This window comes from Populus alba, chromosome 14, assembly GCF_005239225.2.
Source record: "Populus alba chromosome 14, ASM523922v2, whole genome shotgun sequence".
In the NCBI taxonomy this organism is placed as follows: domain Eukaryota; kingdom Viridiplantae; phylum Streptophyta; class Magnoliopsida; order Malpighiales; family Salicaceae; genus Populus; species Populus alba.
In genome coordinates, this window is record NC_133297.1 from 16,161,563 (window position 1) to 16,182,478 (window position 20,916).

Genomic DNA, 20,916 nt, shown 5'->3' on the forward strand with positions numbered 1-20,916 from the left:
TGTTAAGAAGTTATATATAGACGGTAAAGAGCTATAAAACCCTACTTTTGTTATTTGAGGACGTGTTTTTTGTTTTTTGGGTAGTTTAATTTGTTTTGGGAATTCGGGGTATTGATATTTGGGGCTTATGTTTTATTTTTTCATCTTTAATTACTGTATAATTTTCACGAGCATAAATTTCAGTTTTTTAGGCTAAAAAATCAATAACAAAATAATCCATGCATCTTTTTCATTCTTCCAAAAATAGGTTTATTAATAAAAATATGGAGTCGTCCATTTGGAAATCCAAAATATCATGAAAAATATAATAAATTATTATATATTTATCTATATTAAAAAAATATTTTAGCTCTGTTTTTTTTTTTTGTTGTTGATATAATTATTTTGGTTTCTGGAGTGGTTATTGTTAAGATTTCTCTTAGGTATTAAAGGTAAAATAATTTTTGGACTAGATTTTATATATTATAACTAAATTTATTTTCAATTAGATTTTAAATAAATTATTTATATCAAAACTGATGTATATCGTAAAAAAATAATATAAAGAATCATTGATATTTTTACAATTTTTTTATAGTTTATTGCCTCTGTTTCTTTAAATAATTTGTTTTTATTATTGTTGACACCTTTCTTTCTTATTTTACTATTGTTACTACGGCTACTTTACTAACAACAACATCAAGAATTAAAGGGAAATCACCTGCTTGCACTGTTCATGTAAACAATACAAATAGGTTCCTCTTTTTGTTTTTTTTTGTTTTTAATTTAAATTTCATTACTCAATGATGCATTGCTTTTAAATTGTTCTTTATAATTTGTTTTGGTTTATTTTCTATAAAGTTATTACATCCTTAAACAAATGAGTCGATCTTTAATTGATGTTCAATTTTATGAGTGTCTAATTTTATCATCGCAAAATTAAGTAAAAAATAGTTTTAAAAAATAAAGTTATTAAACTCAATAGAGTCCATAACTCGGGTTGCGAGTTTAGCGGGTTAAGCTACAAAGCTCAAAATATTATCGTCTTAATATTAAAAAAAATATCATATTAAAATTTTAAATTAAATATTAAAGATAAAATCACCGGCAAAATGATTAAAAATATTACTATTTAATTATCCGTCAGTAAAATCATCGGTAAAATGCCCCAATAAAAAAAACTAAAATCCCTCATTTCACAACAGACATGCCTTTTTCTTCTTCTTCTATAAAAAACATTAGCGTTCCTTTCTTTTTCTCCTAAACTCCTCTTCTCCTTCACGCTCATGCATGCCTTTTTATTTTTTCTTCTTTTATCTTTTTAGTTTTTTTTTAATTAACATATTTTATGAATTTATTTTGTTTTTCTCTTCTCAGCTTCACTCATAACTACATCGAGGTAAAATTTATTTTTTCTTTTTTTCTTTTGTTTTTTTCATTATATTTTTTTATTTTATTTTTAAATTTGTATGTTCTTAATAATTGTATGAATGTTGTTGTAAGATTTTTTTGTATATATGAGATCAATTTTTAGTTGATTTATTTATTTGTTGTTGTTGTTGTTTATTTTTTTGTTGCAAATTTGTTTGAGTTGATTTTTTTTTCTAAGCAACTCAGTTCTTAAGAAAAACATTGAAAATTAAAATAAAAATATATTAACTTTTAAATTTTCACTAAATATATTCTTGTTAGCACTCACAAAATTAAATAAATTTAATTAGAGAAAATTTCAAGATATAATTTATATTGTTTTTTTAACTAATAATTGCTATAACAATCAAACACTAATTCGAATTAAAATAAAATAAAATAAAATCAGTGACATTACTTCTTCATGAGAGAATTAAAAGAACAGGATCCGATGGAATCGCTACATATCATGTGAAGTTTACAATTTCCACCACCGGTTCCAACGGTCAAGTGACATGAGTTAATCATACTCTTTTAAGCATATTAATTGTAAAATTGCTTTACACTTCCATATTACGTAAATATTTATTTTTGTCAATATTTATTAATACCAGGCTGCAAAGTCAATGCTCATAGGGGAGAATGATTAGCTATTTGCATGCCCTTGATTTATGAATTTGTCTATGACGACGTCCTCTTTAGCATGGTAGAGTCTAATTTTCTTAGATAATTAATTAATTATCGTTGGTCTTTCCTTCAAGATCCAACGTCCCATTTGCAAAGTACTTATATGAAAAGAAAGTCGGTCCAATATTAAATTATATAATAAGTTAAAAGTCCAATCATTCCCATTATTTTATCAAATTACATGTTCTATTTATAGAGAGCATATAGCACCTTGTTCTACATATTCATACCATCATACACTTCAACTCAATCGTTTTTCTCTACAATCAAATTCAGGCTTCAGCAGCAGAAGTTACAATGGCGGTAAGCGTGTATAGATGTTGTGGATGAAATTATATAACCGTAGGTTAATTAGTAAGAGTCTTCTATTAATTAATATTTTCTCGTATCATATTACAATTGAAAGGAAAGAATGGCACAGTTGTATTGAAAATTTTCGTTGTATTTTACTCAGTCGATCATAGAAATGAGAGTGCATATGGATTGTGCTGGATGCGAAAGCAAGGTGAAAAATGCTCTGGAAAAAGTCAAAGGTAAGAAATCACCTCCACTAAAAACTTTATGCAAGCGACAATTTTCATCTTAATCATCCCTTTTTTTTCATGAATTTTTTTCTCTGTTCCTCTCTTTTTAAGGTTTTCTTTGGACATATTTTCTAGGACTATATCTTAAACTTTTGTATTTATTATATGTATGCACGCACAGGCGTAGATGACATAGATATAGATATGGGGTTGCAAAAGGTGACGGTCACAGGATGGGCTGACCAAAAAAAGATTCTAAAGACCGTTCGTAAGACAGGAAGAAGGGCTGAGCTCTGGCAATTACCTTACAATCCACAACATCATAGCTATTCTGACCATTACTACAACCAACACCATGTTAACGGTCCACTTACTTACCATGCACCTCAGCCTTCCTCTTCTTACAATTACTACAAGCATGGATATGATAGCAACGACCATGGTTATTATCATCACCCTGTGCATTCCTCCATCTTTAACCACCAGACAGGAGTAGTTTTCAGCGACGAAAACCCTCATGGTTGTTCTATAATGTGAACAACATAGTATATATTATTCTTACTACACACACACACATACATACATGATACATGCTACTTTGTTTTATATGTACTGATTTCCTTTTTCACTTTATGTTTAGTTAAACCTTGTTCACATGAAGCTATAAAATATAGACAAGAAATGCCTTTTTTTTTCCTTATCATTTTGCAACTTATAAATTGTTTTATTCTGATTTGTGCCCTAGACATGGTATTGTCTGCTGAGAAAACCGAGCTCCATTGATCTTTTCTTTTTACTAAACTAAATCGCCACCAATTGCAATTTAAAACTCTAATCTACATTAATATCATTCGGATAGGATTAGGATGTACTCCTGCATAAACTCTAATAAATCTTCTCCAAAGAAGAGATGCCTTGGAATGTTTTAGAAAGGGGATAATATTCTTATATTCGCACCCAACTTATTCGCTATTACCCTTTCTCAGTTGTGTCCCTAACCTACATATTTAAGCAATTGGGTCCAAAAAGTATCTAGGAATTATCAATCTGATCCTTTCATCCTCAAATATAATTTGAAGTTATCTTTAGGTGTGGACTCAAATGAGAAAATTCTTAAACAAATTTTTTATGGACAAATCCAATTGAGAATTCTAGGACCAGTTGGTTGAAAATTATAACTAGGTTGGGGACAAAATTTGGAAAACAATTAGAGATAGGGGACTAATATTATGTTACCCAAGAACCTCATAAAAATTAGGGATGAAAACGTCATCACTCAACAGATATCAGGAATACTCCTATCTAATTGAGATTGAGATGGGTTTTAACCCAGTTTGACTAGGATCCAACCTATTGTGGATATATATAACTTCTCTCATTTTTATTTTTAAGCATACAAATGTGTGGTTTTTCCCATTTAATACCCATATTGTTTTTTTTTTATATTTCCTTATAAATATTCTAAGAATTTTTGTGATTAATAGTTTTCAATTTTTTATTTCCTTAATATTATGAAAAAATATATGGTTTTTAAAAATTAATTTTCAAAATTCTTTAAACTTTTCAAATATTTTTCTTAAATAAGAAGTTTCCATAACTTTTTTATTATTATTATTCCTTAAATTCATTTCATGCACTGTTAAAAAAAAAAACATTACATAATGTCGTTTTAAACGGCATTGTGTATCTTCTTCTTCCATATGAACGTAGAGACAAAGAAGAAGAAGGATTTTGAATGTTTTTTCCGCCTCTCTCTCTCTCCCCCGCTTGCACAAACCTGACAAAACACATACTCATATGCCCATGCCACCATAATAAGAAAGAAAGACGACCCATACCCCGGTCACCATGTCCTGCACTCACCACGCCCTGCATTTGGACAAGGTATGGTGACTCTCTCCCTTGGCCTCCTACAAATACAGGGGGAGATTTGAGAGAAAGGGGGTAGAAAAATTGTTCTGGGAGAATAGTATAGAGAGAAGGAAATAGAAAGACAATTTGAGAAAGGGCTGGGGAATTGTTTGTGGGAAGTAAGGATAAAGTAAAGACAAAGAGGAGACTGGAAGAAGAACAAAAGGAAACAGAAGAAAATAGAGGAGAAGAACATAAGGAAAATACGCAGAGAAGAAGAAGAACCGACCACCAAAGAAGCAACTCTCCTGTCAGCAACCACCAACAGCACCGCCACAAAGCCACCGCATGTCCGCCCCTTTTCCTTCTTCCTCGTTCTCCTCTTCATCTTCGATGGTTTCCTTCATTATTCACTGAGTGAATTAATTTTCTCTTCATTGTTAATGTGAGAGTACTCCACTGTTCATTGGGCTGGACAAGTCCGACCTGGCCTAATCCAATTTTTTTTATTATAAAAATCCTTTTATTGTTTTTTTATTTTCCCGCGTATTTTTCTATCTATTTGATTATTATCGGTTTGTATTTTTATATCATAAAGATATAAATCCGATATTAAAACACTCGATTTTCATCGAAACATCGCAAAATATTATAAACAACAATAAAAATATATTGTTTTCATGCATACTACGAAGTCTTTCAAAAAAAAAATCATATTGTATTTTCATACATTAAAAATTCAAAAATATGTTTTAGCATGGATTTCGGCTTTCATATCTAGTTTATTAAAGTCATGAGAACTAGGCGAATATTTCAAAAATTCCAAAAAAATCAATTTGTTTTCTTTCAATATTAAGGATTACGAGCTCATACATAAAATGAATCCCTGATATTAAAAAAGTAGTTTTTTTTATTGATTTTAGAATGATTATGTTTTACCCAATAAGATAATGATCTTCTTACTAAGAATGACCTTTTTAAAATCATAGACGGACCAACAATTAGACTGTAGCATATATCTCCTTGTTGATATCTTCTTTTTACGCAACCAATCCCTGTGTCCGATCTCTAAGACCAATTAGGATTCCTAGTAGCCAAAATACTATGTGACGACTCTTATTTCCTCTTTCCACTGATAAAAGATAAGAATTCATTGTCTTTTCTATTTTTGCAATTACCTAGACAAACCTATCAGGAAGACCCGTCACGACGCCGCATACATGCAACAATTTCATTTGGTCATTGAATCTTTGTAAAGGAATGATAATGGGTATTCACGGGTTAGGTTTTTGTATTATCTATACTTGAATTCAAACCCAAAACATTATCAATATCTGACTCAAAACTTGACAAGTGTAAATTTTGAATATCAAAATCTAATGCAATTAATCAGATTTTAGTTATTGATTCAGATACTTATATATTACCTAAATGATACAGTCAGATTTGTGGAAACTAAAAATTTTAATAATCTATATGAGGATTTGTCATATACAGACTATTTGAATGACTTAACACATGTTTTTATAAACTAGTAAAGTTTAAAATGATGTGTGGTCATGTTATATTAGAATAGTGGCTTTAAACAAAGATAACAAGTTTACACTTGGTTGAGATCAAATTTTTATAAGAGATTCTAAAAGTTGTTTTTTTTTTTAAGGGAAGCTATTCTGTCATTTATTAGACTACTAGATCTTTTAAAATTTGGCCTAAAAGTTGCTATTTAGGTCTAATTATTTTTTGATTGGTTAGGTTTTTTGGTTAAAAAATAAATAAATATTTTTTTTAAAATCACGATTGAACTGAAATAGAAATCAGTTCAAGCCAACTAGTTTTGGTTTGGTATGATTTTTTTTAAAAAAACAAAAACTGGCAAAACCTGTTTTGCTCTTTCTGAGTTTTTATGGAATTTTACTGAATTTTTATAGGTTTTTTTCTAACTTCTTTGTTTAGTTTCATGGGTTTTTTTAAAAAAATTTATATATCTAGCTAATTTGAGCCCAAGTTTATTAACAATGCAAGGAGAAAAGTGAATCCAATAATTTTATTGAAAGCAAAATACTCACTACCAATCAATAAATCATCTGCGCGCAACAATTATTTATTGAACTATGCTGGACTGGTTTGGTTTTTTTTTTTTTTTGAATTGACAATCACCACACACACATGGACAAAAGATCTGTAGCCATTGATTAACTTTAAGCGTCAAATACATGGACAAAAGATCTGAAATTCTTTGAACAGAAAAGCTGGAATTTATGCAGTGACAGTGATAGAAAATCAAGCAATTATGCACAATTATCCTATTTGCAGTCAGTGCATCTAATTCCGACTTGCTTTTTTTATTTTATTTTATCCTTAATCAATTATTCTTTTTTTTTTTCCAATTTCATTCTATTCACATAATTTTAACAGGGTTTGGTTTGCTTGTGGTGCTGTATTCATGATATAAGAAAAATACCATGGCATTAAATTGATCATTAATTTTATAAAAATTAATTTAATTTTATCAATTCAAAAAAATATATACAGTGCCGACCAAGTTTCACACAAACAAAAAAAATCCTTTTTTTCTTTTTTATTGTTTATGAAGAATGGAAAATTATAGTTTATTCCCAAAGTTTTTTTTTTTTTCAGTTTTAGTCCCTATATATGTTTTCTAAGGTTTCATGTTAGGATTTCAATAGTTATTATAATTTGAAAGGAAAGAGAAAGTTACAAAAAAAAAAAGTAAATATAAAATATTTGACCATCCATATTTTGACAGTAAAAAAAACTGATTTTATTAGTAACATAACACGCCTAGTAGCTGTATAGCGTCTGTTTATAAGTGCTAATAACAATAATGATTATTTACAACTATCATTTCTATTAATGGTTATAAAATATTAAATCAAAGTGTTCTATTTTTTAAAATATTTTTATCTTTTCTAGATATATTTTTTAAAAAAATTACGACAATAAAAAAAATGACTCTTGAATGCTACGTGGTATGGTCCCAGAATTGGACCGTGCAAAGATTTCTTGGTCCCACAAATATTTCTGATCGATTAACTTTACTACTAATTTAGCATTTGCTTGGCTGCTTTTGAATTTTTTTCCCTGATTTTAGCAAATTTTAATTCGAAATTAAATTAGTTAAGGAGTTGATGGTTTAACTTTTTTAAAAAATTATTTAAACTAAGAATCAAATCTTGATAGCTTCTCTGTTTTAAATAAAAATGCTTTGTCAACACACTATATTAACACATTTGATAGAAATTGATTTTAATATTATATATTTATATCTGTATATATTGTTTAAACCAAGAAAAAATGTTTAAATTACGGCGACTTGGGATACGTAAAGGAATTTTTGACTATCCTGTTGCACAAAAAATTATTTTTAAATTAATTATTTAAAGTGTTGATAACTAGAAGTAGTAGTGTCTAGAGTTAAAATTCTACTTTTCACTATTTAAAAGGCCTTTTGGTTCGGCCACTAGCTAGCACTCGGCCAGCACCCGTGCAGCGCCTCGTCAACATCCCAGGAAGACAACAAGCGTGCCTGCCTGCACTCACTTTCGGGCCTAAAGGCCCAGGGATTTTATTTTTTTTATCAAAATCTTTAAACATTTAGATAATTCATATAATATTACAATACTTAAAAAGGAACGTATTGCAATTATAATAAAAGTTAAACGCGGTAGAGAAATCATGGTAAAAAAGAACGTATTGCAATTATAATAAATTTTTGCACTATCTTTTTTTTTTTTTTGTCAAATTAAGCATTTCATCATACCTAAATTTTTTGGGTTTGGATTAATCATACTAAAATACTTTAAGTTTAGCATGATTACTGAATCCAAATCTCTTGAATCTGACATAATTCTTAGATCTAATATCTATAAAAAATTAAAAATAATTAATTATAATTTCTATTTGAGATACTTTAAAAATATTTTAAATATTTTTTATAAAAAAAATTCATTAAAATTTTTGTTTTAAATACTTCAAGTATAATTTAAATATTTTTTTATAATTTTTTTAAATACATCTGAATTTTATTTGATAGAAAAGTAAGAAATTTTAAAATATATATGATTTTTGATAATTTTTAATTTAAAATAACAATACTTCTTAAAAAAACATGTTTTCGTAATTAAAAAAAAAAGAAACACATTAATAAAAAAATGGAGTTTTGATTAGATACATTGTTCACTTTTTATTTTAAATCAATACAATATTTCTAATTTCTATTGTAGTTTTCTTTATTTTTTATTCAATAAACTTTATTGCTATTAGAAAAGATATGTTTTTCAAATTTAAAAAATATATTATGAAAAGAGAATTTTAACTAAAAATATATTTTTCCAGAGAGTTCAAATAACTATATTTATTAAAAATATTCATTTTTTATTTTTATACAATTAAATAAAAAAAAATCAAAAGCAACCATGTTACTAGGTTAAATATTTACACTTGCATTTATTTTTTGTTTTCTTATAAAAAAAACAAAAAAACCCAACTGTTCTTGTTTCAAATTGTCTTTATGTGATTTATTAATTTAAATATTTTTATTTTTTTTAATACAAACATCATCATTTCAATTTTCAATTTAAAACATCATCATCTTCATCAAAAACACATGTCCACATGTCTGACTTGTCATCCAATGGAGTCGATGAGATTAGTCCAACCAAATATGCACTTCATGGAACTTGGCATATCCCACTTTTGAGAGTAGTTTTTGTTACAATGTTTTGATTGTGGTAACAGTGTTTTTTAAAAGATATATTAAAATAATTTATTTATTTTTATTTTTAAAAAATTTATCTTTAATATTAACATATTAAACAATCTAAAATTACAAAAAACATTAATATAAAATTTAAAATGTAAAAAATCTAATAAAACCTTTTTAAACACAAAAACAAAGACTTTGGAAGTACAATTAGAACATCAAAGCAAATTGTACTTGGAAAATAAATTTAGTTTGCATCACTAAATTTTAGTTATGAACAAGAAAAATAAATAAATAAATAAATAATAGTGTTAGAGTTTTCGACCACTTGACTTATGATGCGCATCAATTACAATAAAAAATTAAAAATTAAAAATTGACAACTGATTTGGCAACCAACCCCATGATTTCTGACCATAAGACATCACAATTTTTTTTTTTCAAAAACAATAAGAATGTCTTAAAAAATACATCTAAATTTTATTTGATAGAAAATTTAAAAAATACTTCTAAATCTTTGTAAATGAACCTCAACACAAAAAACATAAGAAAGCTAAAGTTCAAACCAATGAGACAAGTGCCGATGGCAAGTCCCAATAAAGATTTTAGAACTGCATATGTACATGTGATGAATGTGATAATTATTGTTCCCATGCCGATCATGGTCAACATCATAGCAACCTCAAATAATATCTCAGCAGTCCCTTATCTATCTCTTTATCCTTGACTATTTCCAAATCTTTAATCAGTGAAATCAAAAAGTGAATAAAGACAGCTAAAATAGAGAGCTTTAATGAACTTATATCTGATATAAAAAATACTATAAAAACAACTCTTTTAGCAATTCAATATATATCATTTATCAACTTCCAGGCCTTTGTTTTTGTTTTTACAAGTACTTTGTTTGCAACCAAATCCTTTGTGTTAATGTATATATTAGCAGGTAAAAAAAACATTTTTAATGCCCATGCAACACTTACTGTCCCGTCCCCTCTGCAGTATTGTCCATGGAGCCCAAGTTTAATTCTGATGCAATCCTGTCTCAGTTTGTTTGAAGAGGGAGAGGGTCTATACTTTTAAGTGGTAGTATAAATCATGGTTTCCACACTTGATCGAGTAAAGCAGACTGATTTAGGGTTTAATCGGATTTTAATTCGAAATTAAATTAGTTAAGGAGTTGATCCTTTAACTTTTTTAAAAAATTATTTAAACTAAGAATCAAATCTTGATAGCTTCTGTTTTAAATAAAAATGCTTTGTCAACACACTCTTTTAACACATTTGATAGTTTTATTTTTAATTTTTAATTTTATTTTTTTATGTTTCCTTAATTATTTACTTTTTTTTTCTTTCCTAAAAACTAAATTGTTCAATTATCTTTTTTTTTGTTAAATTAAAAATGTTCGTCATACTCAAGTTTCTTGGGTCTAGATTGGCCATACTAAAATACTTTGAATATAGCATGACTACTAGATACAAGGCTCTTGGATTTGGTATGATAGTTAGATCCAATACCAATAAAAATTTAAAAAAAAAATAATTAGAATTTTTGTTTAAGATACTTCAAAAATAATTTAAATATTTTTTATAAAAAAATCATTAGAATTTCTAATAAAAATATTGATAATTTAAATATTTTTATATAATATTTTTAAATACATCTGAATTTTATTTGATAGAAAAGTAAGGAATTCTAAAATATATATGATTTTGGTAAATTTTGATTTAAAATAACAATACTTCTTAAAAAAACATGTTTTCCTAATTAAAAAAAAAGAAACACATTAATAATAATAATAATAATAAAAAGGAGTTTTGATTAGATACATTGTTCGCTTTTTATTTTAAATCAATACAATATTTCTAATTTCTATTGTAGTTTTCTTTATTTTTTATCCAATAAACTTTATTGTTATTACAAAACATATGTTTTTCGAATTAAAAAAATATATTATGAAAAGAAAAATTTTAACTAAAAATATATTTTTCCAGAGAATTCAAATAACTATCATTATTAACAATATTCATTTTTATTTTTATACAATTAAAAAAAAAAAAAAACAACCATGTTACTAGGTTAAATATTTACACTTGCATTTACTTTTTTGTTTTTTTAAAACAAAAAAACAACCCAACTGTTTTAGGCTTTAATTAGATTAACCATTCTTTATATGATTTATTAATGCAAATATTTTTAATTTGTTGTTTTTTAAATACAAACATCATCATTTCAATTTTTAATTTAAAATTTTTATGCTACCAAAACACATGTCCAGGTCTGACTTGCCATCCAATATTGGAGTCCATGAGATTAGTGCAACCATACATGCACTTCATGGAACAAGCTAGCTAGTTGACACAGGAGCCAAAGAGGAATGAAACTGGGCATATCCCACTTGTTGGTATCTATTTTTGGACTTTCGTACAAAAAATAAGAATATATATATATATAAACAAAAATAGAAGCAAGAAAAGGATGTTGTAATGCCGAATAAAGATCAAAATTAGTTTAGGAGATTCAAAAATGAATAAGATTAAAATTTAATAGTAGATTTTTTACTGATAAGAGCCCTAGGAACAAGAAAAATTCAATTTGAGAAAGAAAAGTTCAAAATAAGATGTTTATGGACTCAATTAAATTTTATCCAAGGTTTAATTAGATTTATAGAGGGTTTGATTGCATGAAAATTGACCTCTTAAGTCAATTTAGGTTTTTATTGAAGAGTTGATTTGATTAAATCGGGGGCTTAATTGCATAATTATTAAAGTTTGATGGCCAATTAGGGACTTAATTGAATCAATCCAAAACCAAGGATCAAACCAGAAAAGGTGCTAACATTAAGGGACCCAATTAAAATTTTTCCAGGGTTTGATTACAAATAGAAGAAACCAAACGGCGTCGTTTCCATTGAAACATTATTCATTGTCTTCTAAAACATGGTAGCTGTGGCATTAAAGGCAGGAGACGTTAGCAGCGATAATAGAGCCGCTTCAATCAGGGGGCATGTCTCACGCCACCATGTACGCTGACCGTTACTCTGTTGCCGGAAAATGTCTGCATCCTTTGGCTATAAAAGCCAGAGGAAAGAAGCAGCCAAGGGGGAGAGAGAGGAGAAACAAGTGGGGGAAACTGAGACAGCAAGGGGAAAAACAGAGGAGGAACGAGGATTGGACAGAAAAAAAGAGAGAAGACAGAGAGGGAGAAAAGAGGACAGAAGAAAAAAAAAAACTGAGATAGGGAATAAAAGGGAAGGGAAAAGAAAGAAAAGCTAAGAGCGAAAGAGAGAGTAAAGTGAATGGAGAAGCACCAGCAAAAGGCAGGAGGAAGAAGAAGAAAATACAGAGAAACTGAAGCAGCGTCCTCTGTGTACCATGTCCCGTCCTCCTCTTCGCCGCCACCAGCGGCACCGCTAGCACCAGTCGCACAACCACGAAGTCGTTGCAGAGAGGCAAGAGTGTTGTTTACAGGGAGAACGAAAAAAAACAGGGGAAGAATAATAGCACACTAAAGCAGAGTAAAGAAGGAGGAGGACCAACGTTCGCCATCACAGCCGGTTACCACGACACCAACGCCACCAGAACCGTGAACGAAAGCGCCTTCATTCTAGGTAGTCCTCTTATCCTTGTTTTTGTTTCCTGTTCATCGTCTTTGCATGCAGAATGTTTCTACAAGGAAAATGAACATACAATTACCCTATTAGTGCACGAGCACAGTAACCATGTAATTGTATTTGGGCTGGTTGCTGTACACGAGAATAGTACCCAACCCGGGTTGGATTATCAACCCTCCTATAGGGTTGGGCTGAGTCCAACCCAATAGGAGATAGTTTGCATTTTATTGGGCTGATCTCGGTCCAATTTATATTTTTGGGCTGGGTCTAGCCAGTTAAAAAAATATAAAATAAATAAAATAAAAAAGTGAAATTTGCTTCAAAAATTATTTCAAAAAAAATCTGATTTTCCTGCGTATTTTTCTACTAAATTTTGCTTAGTATTTGGTTTATATTTTTATACTGTAAAGATTCAAATATTGTATTAAAGTACCTAGTTTTTGTCGAAACATAAAATAAAGGTTTTGTTTTCACGCATACGGCCTAGTCTTTCAAAAAATAATAATAAAAAAATCATATCATATTTTCATACAACAAAGATTCAAAAATTTATATTAGCTTGCATTTTGGTTTTAATAACCAGTTTATTAAAGTCATGAGAACTAGGTCAATATTTCAAAATTTTCAAAAAAATTATTTTGTTTTTTCTTTTAAATATCTAGGGTTATGATCTTATACATAAGATATATTTCGGATATTAAAATTCTTTTGTTGACGTTAGAACAGTTAGGTTTTACCCGATAAGATAAGGATTTCTTTACCGAAGATGACTTTTCTTAAACCATAGACATACCAATAACTAGAAAACACAACAAAACCTTAGATTTTATCGGATAATTAAACAATGTAACCTACCTTAGGTAGGACGTATTTGGGGTGCTAAAACCTTCATTTTATGCAATTAATCCTCGTACCTGATCTCTGAGACTAGTTAGGGTTCCTAGTGATCAAAATACTAGGTGACGACTCCTATTCTATTTTTCCACAAATAAAAGACAAGAATCCCTTGTCTCCCCATATTTTGCCATGATAGATAAAATTTTGAGGTTGGTTGTTTTCACCGTGATGCCACACACGTGCGACACCACTTTTGAGAGTAGTTTTTATTATGATTGTGGCAAAGTGTTTTTTTAAAATATTTTTTATTTAAAGATGTATTAAAAAAATTTATTTATTTTTATTTTTTAAAAAATTATTTTTAATATTAATATATTAAAACAATCTAAAATTATAAAAAAGTAATATAAAATTAAAAAAATAATTTTAATATCATATATATCAACTTCTGGGTCTCTTTCTGCAAAATATTTCGGGTAAAATATCCATCATTTTTGGCTATTTAACAAATATATATATCAACTTCTGGGTCTTTGTTTTTTTATTTCTACAACTAGTTATTTGCAATCAAATCCTTTTTGTTACTGTATATATTAGAAGGTAACAAAAACTAATTTGATTGAAATTAAACCGCATGCTTTACATTAGCCCAATTATCCCCAAAAAGAAAACTACGATGTGGACTTAATTTTATATACCATTAATTCTACATCATTTCATTCTAAAATTAATTTCCTGGAAGGGATAATCCAATATATTGTTGTTTATTGTTACTCTCCTTAATTGCTTGTAAGATTATGTTAAGTTTCTATTAGATTTTTCAAATTTAATTCTCAATTTTTTTTAAATTTTAATTAATTTTATTTTTTAAAGATTCATTTTTACTACTTTTCGTTTTTTTTATTGAATTACATGTGATTCATTGCATAACCTGTTATTGTAGATGAAATACCTAACAAAATCAACAAAATGACTGGATTTCAAATAAAAAATAATATTAGAGTTTTTGACTACTTAACTTGTGATCGTGTCAATTGCAAAATAAAATATAAAAAATTAACAATTGATTTAGTAATCAAATACATAATTTCTGAACCTATGACATCATAATTTTTTTTAAAACAACAAGAATTTTAAAAAAAGATACATCGAAGTTTTATTTGATATAAAATTTAAAATTGATTGTTTCACCAGTAAATCTAACTTATTAAATTCTTGTAAATGAACCTACACACTAAATACACAAGGAAGAAGAAGCTCAGACCAATGAGACAAGTGCTGATAGCAAGCCCCAAGGAAGGCTCTAGAACCGCATATGTGCCCGTGATGAATGCGATAATCATTGTACCCATGGTAATCATTGTCAGCAACATGGCATACCCAAATAATATCCCAGTGGTATTCTCATCCATCGCTTCATCCTTTACCATTTTAAAACCATGAATCAGTGAAATCATAAAGTGGATAAAGACAGCTAAAAGAGAAAGCACCATTGACATTGCATCTGATATAACAAATACTATAAAAGCAGCTTTTTTAGCAAGAATTGCAGTGCCTTCACTTGGACCTTGGTTGCTGTTATAACCGCCAGGGAGAGTGAATGCTGCTGCAAATGTTACCGTTGCTATCAGCGCTGCAACAACTAGATGAGACTCTCTTGCTTTACTCAAAGCTTCCTCTTCTCCTTTGTTTCTCTCCTCATTGTTTTTCTCTTTCTCTCCTTTCATAACAAAGGGACCGCGACCAATCGGTCCACTGCCAACATCTTCAAGGGATTTTACGAGCTCTTTCTGCAAAAATATATATTTTGGGTAAAATATGGTACATAATTGTTCTAAAAATTTAAGATGTTAAAGAGGATTTTATATTACTTTTTAGCATATATTTTCAAGTGAAAAGTTTTAAACTTCATTCCTATTATTTTGTATTTAATTTTTATTAATTAAAATAGATATAATGAGATTTAAATTTAAGAGGTTAAAGAGGTTTTAAAGATAATTTTATATTATTTTCTAGTATTTTTTTCAAGTGAAAATCTTTTGAATTTTATTCACATTATCTTATCTTTAATTTTTATTAATTAAAATAGAGATTGTGAGATTTAAATTTATAACCGCTTGGTCAATAAATCTATAATGCTATTTTTAAAAAAGCATCTCAATATAAAAATTTAAACAAATAATAATCATTTTTAGCTATTTAACATATATCATATATCAACTTCCGAGCCTTTGTTTTTGTTTCTAGAACTAATTTGTTTACAATCAAATCCTTCTTCTTACTATATATATATTAGCAGGTAACAAAAACTAATTTGATTGAAAGTAAACCGCATGTTTTACAATAGCCCAACTATACCCGAAATGAAAACTAAGACGTGGACTTAACTTTTTATACCATTAATTCTACATCATTTCATTCTAAAATTAATTTCCTCGGAGGGGTAATATTCCAATATATTATTGTTTATTGTTACTCTCCTTAAATGCTTGTAAGATTATGTTAAGTTTCTATTTGATTTTTGAACTTTAATTCTCAGATTTTTTACAATTTTAATTATTGTAGATGAAAAACTTAACAAATTCAATAAAATGACTTGATTTCAAATAAAAAAAGATTATTAAGTTATTCCAATGACTTCACTTTTATGTACGTATAAATAGTTTTTAAAAGTTTTTTTTGTTAAAAAATATATTAAAATATTTTTTAAAATTTTATTTTATTTCTGATACCAGCTTATCAAAAATTATAAAAAGAAATAAAAAATATTAATTTTATTTTGTTAAATAAAATACATTTTTAAAACGAAATTAAAAACAGAAGATATACTCGTAAGATGATACAAAACTGATCCCAACAGGCAATGATACAGTGAAACTAAACAAAAGTTATGGGGACCTATTCGGTGGATATGATTAAAGATGCGGAGCTAAAAGAATCGGAGATGCACAGGAAAACCAATTTGCTATGATTTAATTATATTCAGAACCCAAATTGAGAAACCGAGAAATTGATTATATATATATATATTATCACAACAGTTAATTCATAGAGGATTGATTGATTACCTGTATCTCTGCAAAATTTCCTTCATAAATGTCGTCAATGCTTAGCTGTCGCTTATTAAGACCACATATTATCTCCCTTCCACTACTATAACCATAACTATCGTTAAATAAAACACGTCTCCATTGCTTCTGCTGGTGCGCTAAAGCAGCAATTAGATGGAAGGGCGTGTTTCCTTTGTCATTCTTCTTCGTTCCAAGTCTTGCAAGCTCTGGAATCTTCAGACATTGGAGGAATGCTATTCTATCTTTACTTGCCACAGCATAGTGAAGGGCATTCCAACCTCTGTTATCAACTAGCTCGCAACAATCTGGACATCGAGAAACAATCTCTTTCATTGCGTTGACATGTCCTTGAATAGCAGCAATGTGAAGTGTTGTTCTCCTCTTCTCTGCTTCAGCAATGTAGGCCGCAGACGCATCATTTTCTAGTAATACTTGCACTATACGAGGAGACCAGTCATAACAGGCAGCGTAGTGAAGTGGTGACCAGCCGTTCTCATCGGTTGTTTGCGTCAATTTCTTTTCTTTTTCTAACAATTTTCTTGCTGTCTCTGAAACCAACAAAACAAGGAATAAAAGTTTTCCTTCATGAACAACAGAGATTTCGCATAGTCTATGTGAATTACTATATATCCAATACTTAAACTCACAAAGAATTTTAGTGGTATAATTTATTTTATTTTTTTTAAAAAGCTAATTATGAAGCAAACACGGATATATAAAATAAAAAATATGTGGCTTTTATATATAAATTATTTAATTCTCCAGACTTGAGCACAAAATCCTACCATCATCTCGCACCCTGATTGCCGCGTTTAGAGCAGTTCTACCATTAGGGCCGCCGTAGTCCACTGAGATGCAATTTCCGAGGATTCCATCGACTACCTTTCCTCGTTCTTCCCTCCACCTCGTGATAATGGAAGCAGCAATATAAAGTGGAGTTTCTCCATGAACATTGGCGGAATATGGAAACTCAGGGTCCTCTTTAGTCAATATTTCCACCACATGGCTCCGCCTATGTCGAGCTGCCTCGTGCAACGCTGTATCTTGCTCTTCATTGGTCATCCTCAACATCTTTTTTGCTTCTGTTACTCCGCTCTCTGAATCAGTAGGTAGAGCTTTGGCACTGTCAATGAGGACCTTTACCACATTGGAATGGCCATATGCTGCTGCCAAATGGAGTGGGATTTCACCTTTCTTATTGGCTTGGAATAACAGTGGTGGACACATTTCAAGAATTATATCAACAAAATCAGTGAGTTCCGGTTCCCTACTTTGGTTTCCTAAGTAGACATGAAGAATGGTGTTCTCGTCTGGAGTCAATAACTGATCAAGGCGGGTTTGATATTTCTCAAAGGGATCGATATCGCCTTCAGCTGCAGCTTTGAACAAGACAGGATCCATATAGCTGATACGTTTCATTTTCTCAGAAGAACCCATTTTGTAGTTTAGAGAAACTCACTAAATGAAATGTAAACAAATGAAGGGGAGGAGAAAGTACTGTCGCACAAAGGGTCCACTCAACTGACCACAAGCTGCTGATTTCTTTGTTTTTTTACAAAGGACAAAGCTAGATCACAATTACAAAAGAGCATGAAAGATTTTTTTCGCAAAGCATGATATATGAATCATGTTTAGGACTTTTTTAAATATTGCCACTCTATTATTAGAAAGTCATTCAACTGCCCTATACGATGGCAAACCTTTGGATATATATATATATATATTAAGATTTGGGGCTCTAACAAGATATTCATGCAAATCACAAATAGACTCATAATGCAAATAACTTCATCTCTTTTAGGTGATTGTTGAACAACATGGTTATGGATGGAGTTGGCTATTAATAAGAACTGGAAGTGTATTTCCCACAATTATTACAATATTTCTTCAATCCAAAATGAACTTGCTGACAAATTAGTAAGCAAGTGGCAGCTGTCATCAAAATAGAGTATTAATAAGAACAGGGGAATTGGTAGCCGTCGCTTTTGATCGTTTCAATGGGGACTGGTCGCATTAGCAGATTCTATCGCTAGAAGATTTTATAATCATCTAACATGGTTAATAAATGTTATTCTCCTTAAAATAATAATTAAATATAATTTCTAAATCTTTATTAAAAATACTTAATTTCCAAATATAGAGACATAATCATATAGTACTTATAGTAAAATACTAAAAATATAATAATGATTACCAGTCTCTTATAAGGATATATAGCGTAGACTTTGAAGTCATTTCCAAGCAATTTAAGAAATCTTTAATAAGTCTTGTCTATGATGGATCTGCATCGATTTTTAGGAGTAAATGTGAATTGTTTAATGTCTTCAATTATAATAAACGTTATTTTTTTTTTTTTTTTGGTAACCCGGGGTGTCCGGGCCAGCTTACGCGCACCACGACTATTCCCCGGGCCCACTGAACATCCTGCAAGCCCAGTAGGCAAGTAAGGCACCGCGGGGGTGACATGCTGGTACTCTTGAGGATCGAACCCAGGACCTTCGCAAAGACAAACTTTGCTGTTGACCAATGGGCTAGACCCTCAAGTGTTATAATAAACGTTTCTTAATTAGCTGGCGTGGACTCTGTCTAGACTCTACAGTCATTTTTAATTCTCATACACAGCATAGAGTTTAATAATTTGGACTCATTTTCAAGCAAGTTGAGAATTCTTTAATTAATAATTCTTTAAGCAACTGGGATCTGCATTGATTTTTTGGAGTCATTTTCAGTTAGCTGGCGAGGAATCTGTCTGGATTCGTTATTTATTCTAATAAAATAGCATGCAATTTAGTCTTTTTCAACCAAGTTGCAAATTCACTCTGAATTTTCTTAACTTTTTGGCGTTGCCCATGGAATAGCTATCTGACAAGCGCACACGGATCAGATTTTTTTTATATAAAAAAATTATTTTAAAATAAAAAAAATCAAAAACTTTTTTACGTTTTGAGCAGAAACACAGAATATAGTCTTTGTTTTTTTAAAAAGAAACTTAGTTTTTAATAGTGGGGTACACCAAAAGCATCCTTTACAAGCTTTTTTTTATTTCTAGTAGTTCACGTGACTGCTTGTGTTGTATCTTTTATCTCAAGACCAGTCTCGTTTGTCAGGTCTGACTTGTTATCCAACAATGGAGTCGATGAGAATATTCCAACCATATACAACTTGGCTAGCTTGCTGGTACAGGAGCCAAAGAAGAATGAAACTTGGCACATTCCACTTTTCAGAATAGAATAAATCGTGTAGTAAGTTTCAAAATATTTTTTATTTAAAAATATATTAGAATAATTTTAAGAGTGTGATTGAGTTTGCAATAGTGATAACGGTTAAATAATATTATAAATACTAGAATTGATATAAATTTTAAAAATAAATTGAATAAAATTTATAATTGATTGTTTCACTAGAATAACTTATCTTATAAATCCTTGTGAAAAGAACTTAAACGTTAATAGCATGATTGAGATTGTAATAGTGATGACAGTTTAAAGTGTCTTTTTATTTAAAAATATATTAAAATAATTTTTTTTTTATTTTTAAAAAATTATTTTTAAAATCAGTACATCAAAATAATATAAAAACATAAAAAATTTATTTTAAATAAAAAAATAAAAAAATTTAATTTTTTTAAAAATACAATTTGAATCATATTTTCAAACACATCCTTCCACTACACAAGGTAGAAGAAGCTCACACCAACGAGACAGACGGTGATGGCAAGCCCAAGGAAGGTTCTAGAACTCTGTATGTGCCTATAAAAAATGCGATAATCATTATCCACATACCTATCATGGTAAACAACGTGGCAACCCCAAATAATATCCCAGTGGTTTACTTGTCTGTCTCTTCATCTTTGACCATTTTTCAAACCTTGAATCACTGAAATAAAAAAAGTAAATGAAGAAAACAAAAATTGAGAGTTTAAAAAAAATTTAATTTTTAATTAAAAATTAATATTTTTTTTATATTTTAAATAGTTGATGTATTGATTTTAAAAAAAAAAAAAATTTTATTTTAATAAATTTTATCATAAAAAGCATTTACAGACATTCCCAAACAAACATCTAATATGACAAATACTGTATAGCAGTTTTTTTTTTAAGCTCGAATTGCAGTGCTATGATATGACAAAGCATCCCCTTTCTCTTTATTTTTCTCATCATTCCCTCTTCTCAAAACGTTGCGCCGGCGGCCAAGCGGTTCACTGCCAACATCTTCAAGGAATTC

The 20,916-nt window shown here is 29.2% G+C and overlaps 2 protein-coding genes across 3 annotated transcripts; one reads left to right on the forward strand and one right to left on the reverse strand.

Moving 5' to 3' along the window:
* Positions 1-2,373: 2,373 nt before the first annotated feature.
* Positions 2,374-3,137, forward strand: LOC118044887 (heavy metal-associated isoprenylated plant protein 28). Its single transcript, XM_035053396.2, has 3 exons — positions 2,374-2,379; positions 2,531-2,609; positions 2,782-3,137. The coding sequence occupies exons 1-3, from the start codon at positions 2,374-2,376 to the stop codon at positions 3,135-3,137; spliced, it is 441 nt and encodes a 146-aa protein (XP_034909287.2).
* Positions 3,138-14,771: 11,634 nt separating this feature from the next.
* LOC118044794 (protein ACCELERATED CELL DEATH 6) lies at positions 14,772-18,571 on the reverse strand. Of its 2 annotated transcripts, XM_073404397.1 has the most exons (4): positions 17,478-18,567; positions 16,690-17,240; positions 15,189-15,411; positions 14,908-15,042 (listed from the first exon to the last, which is right to left on the reverse strand). In XM_073404397.1, the coding sequence occupies exons 1-4, from the start codon at positions 18,127-18,129 to the stop codon at positions 15,038-15,040; spliced, it is 1,431 nt and encodes a 476-aa protein (XP_073260498.1). In that variant the 5' UTR covers positions 18,130-18,567; the 3' UTR covers positions 14,908-15,037. The 2 variants fall into 2 exon arrangements, with proteins under 2 accessions (XP_034909203.1, XP_073260498.1); XM_035053312.2 differs by having other exon boundaries at positions 14,772-15,411; positions 17,478-18,571.
* Positions 18,572-20,916: the final 2,345 nt, after the last annotated feature.

Coding starts and splice junctions, on each gene's coding strand:
- LOC118044887 (XM_035053396.2), top strand. Junction 2,610..2,781: donor TGCTCTGGAAAAAGTCAAAG/GTAAGAAATCAC, acceptor ATGCACGCACAG/GCGTAGATGACATAGATATA.
- LOC118044794 (XM_035053312.2), bottom strand. CDS start 18,129: ATGGGTTCTTCTGAGAAAATGAAACGTATCAGCTATATGGATCCTGTC. Junction 17,241..17,477: donor AATCAGGGTGCGAGATGATG/GTAGGATTTTGT, acceptor TGTTGGTTTCAG/AGACAGCAAGAAAATTGTTA. Junction 15,412..16,689: donor GAAATTTTGCAGAGATACAG/GTAATCAATCAA, acceptor ATATTTTTGCAG/AAAGAGCTCGTAAAATCCCT.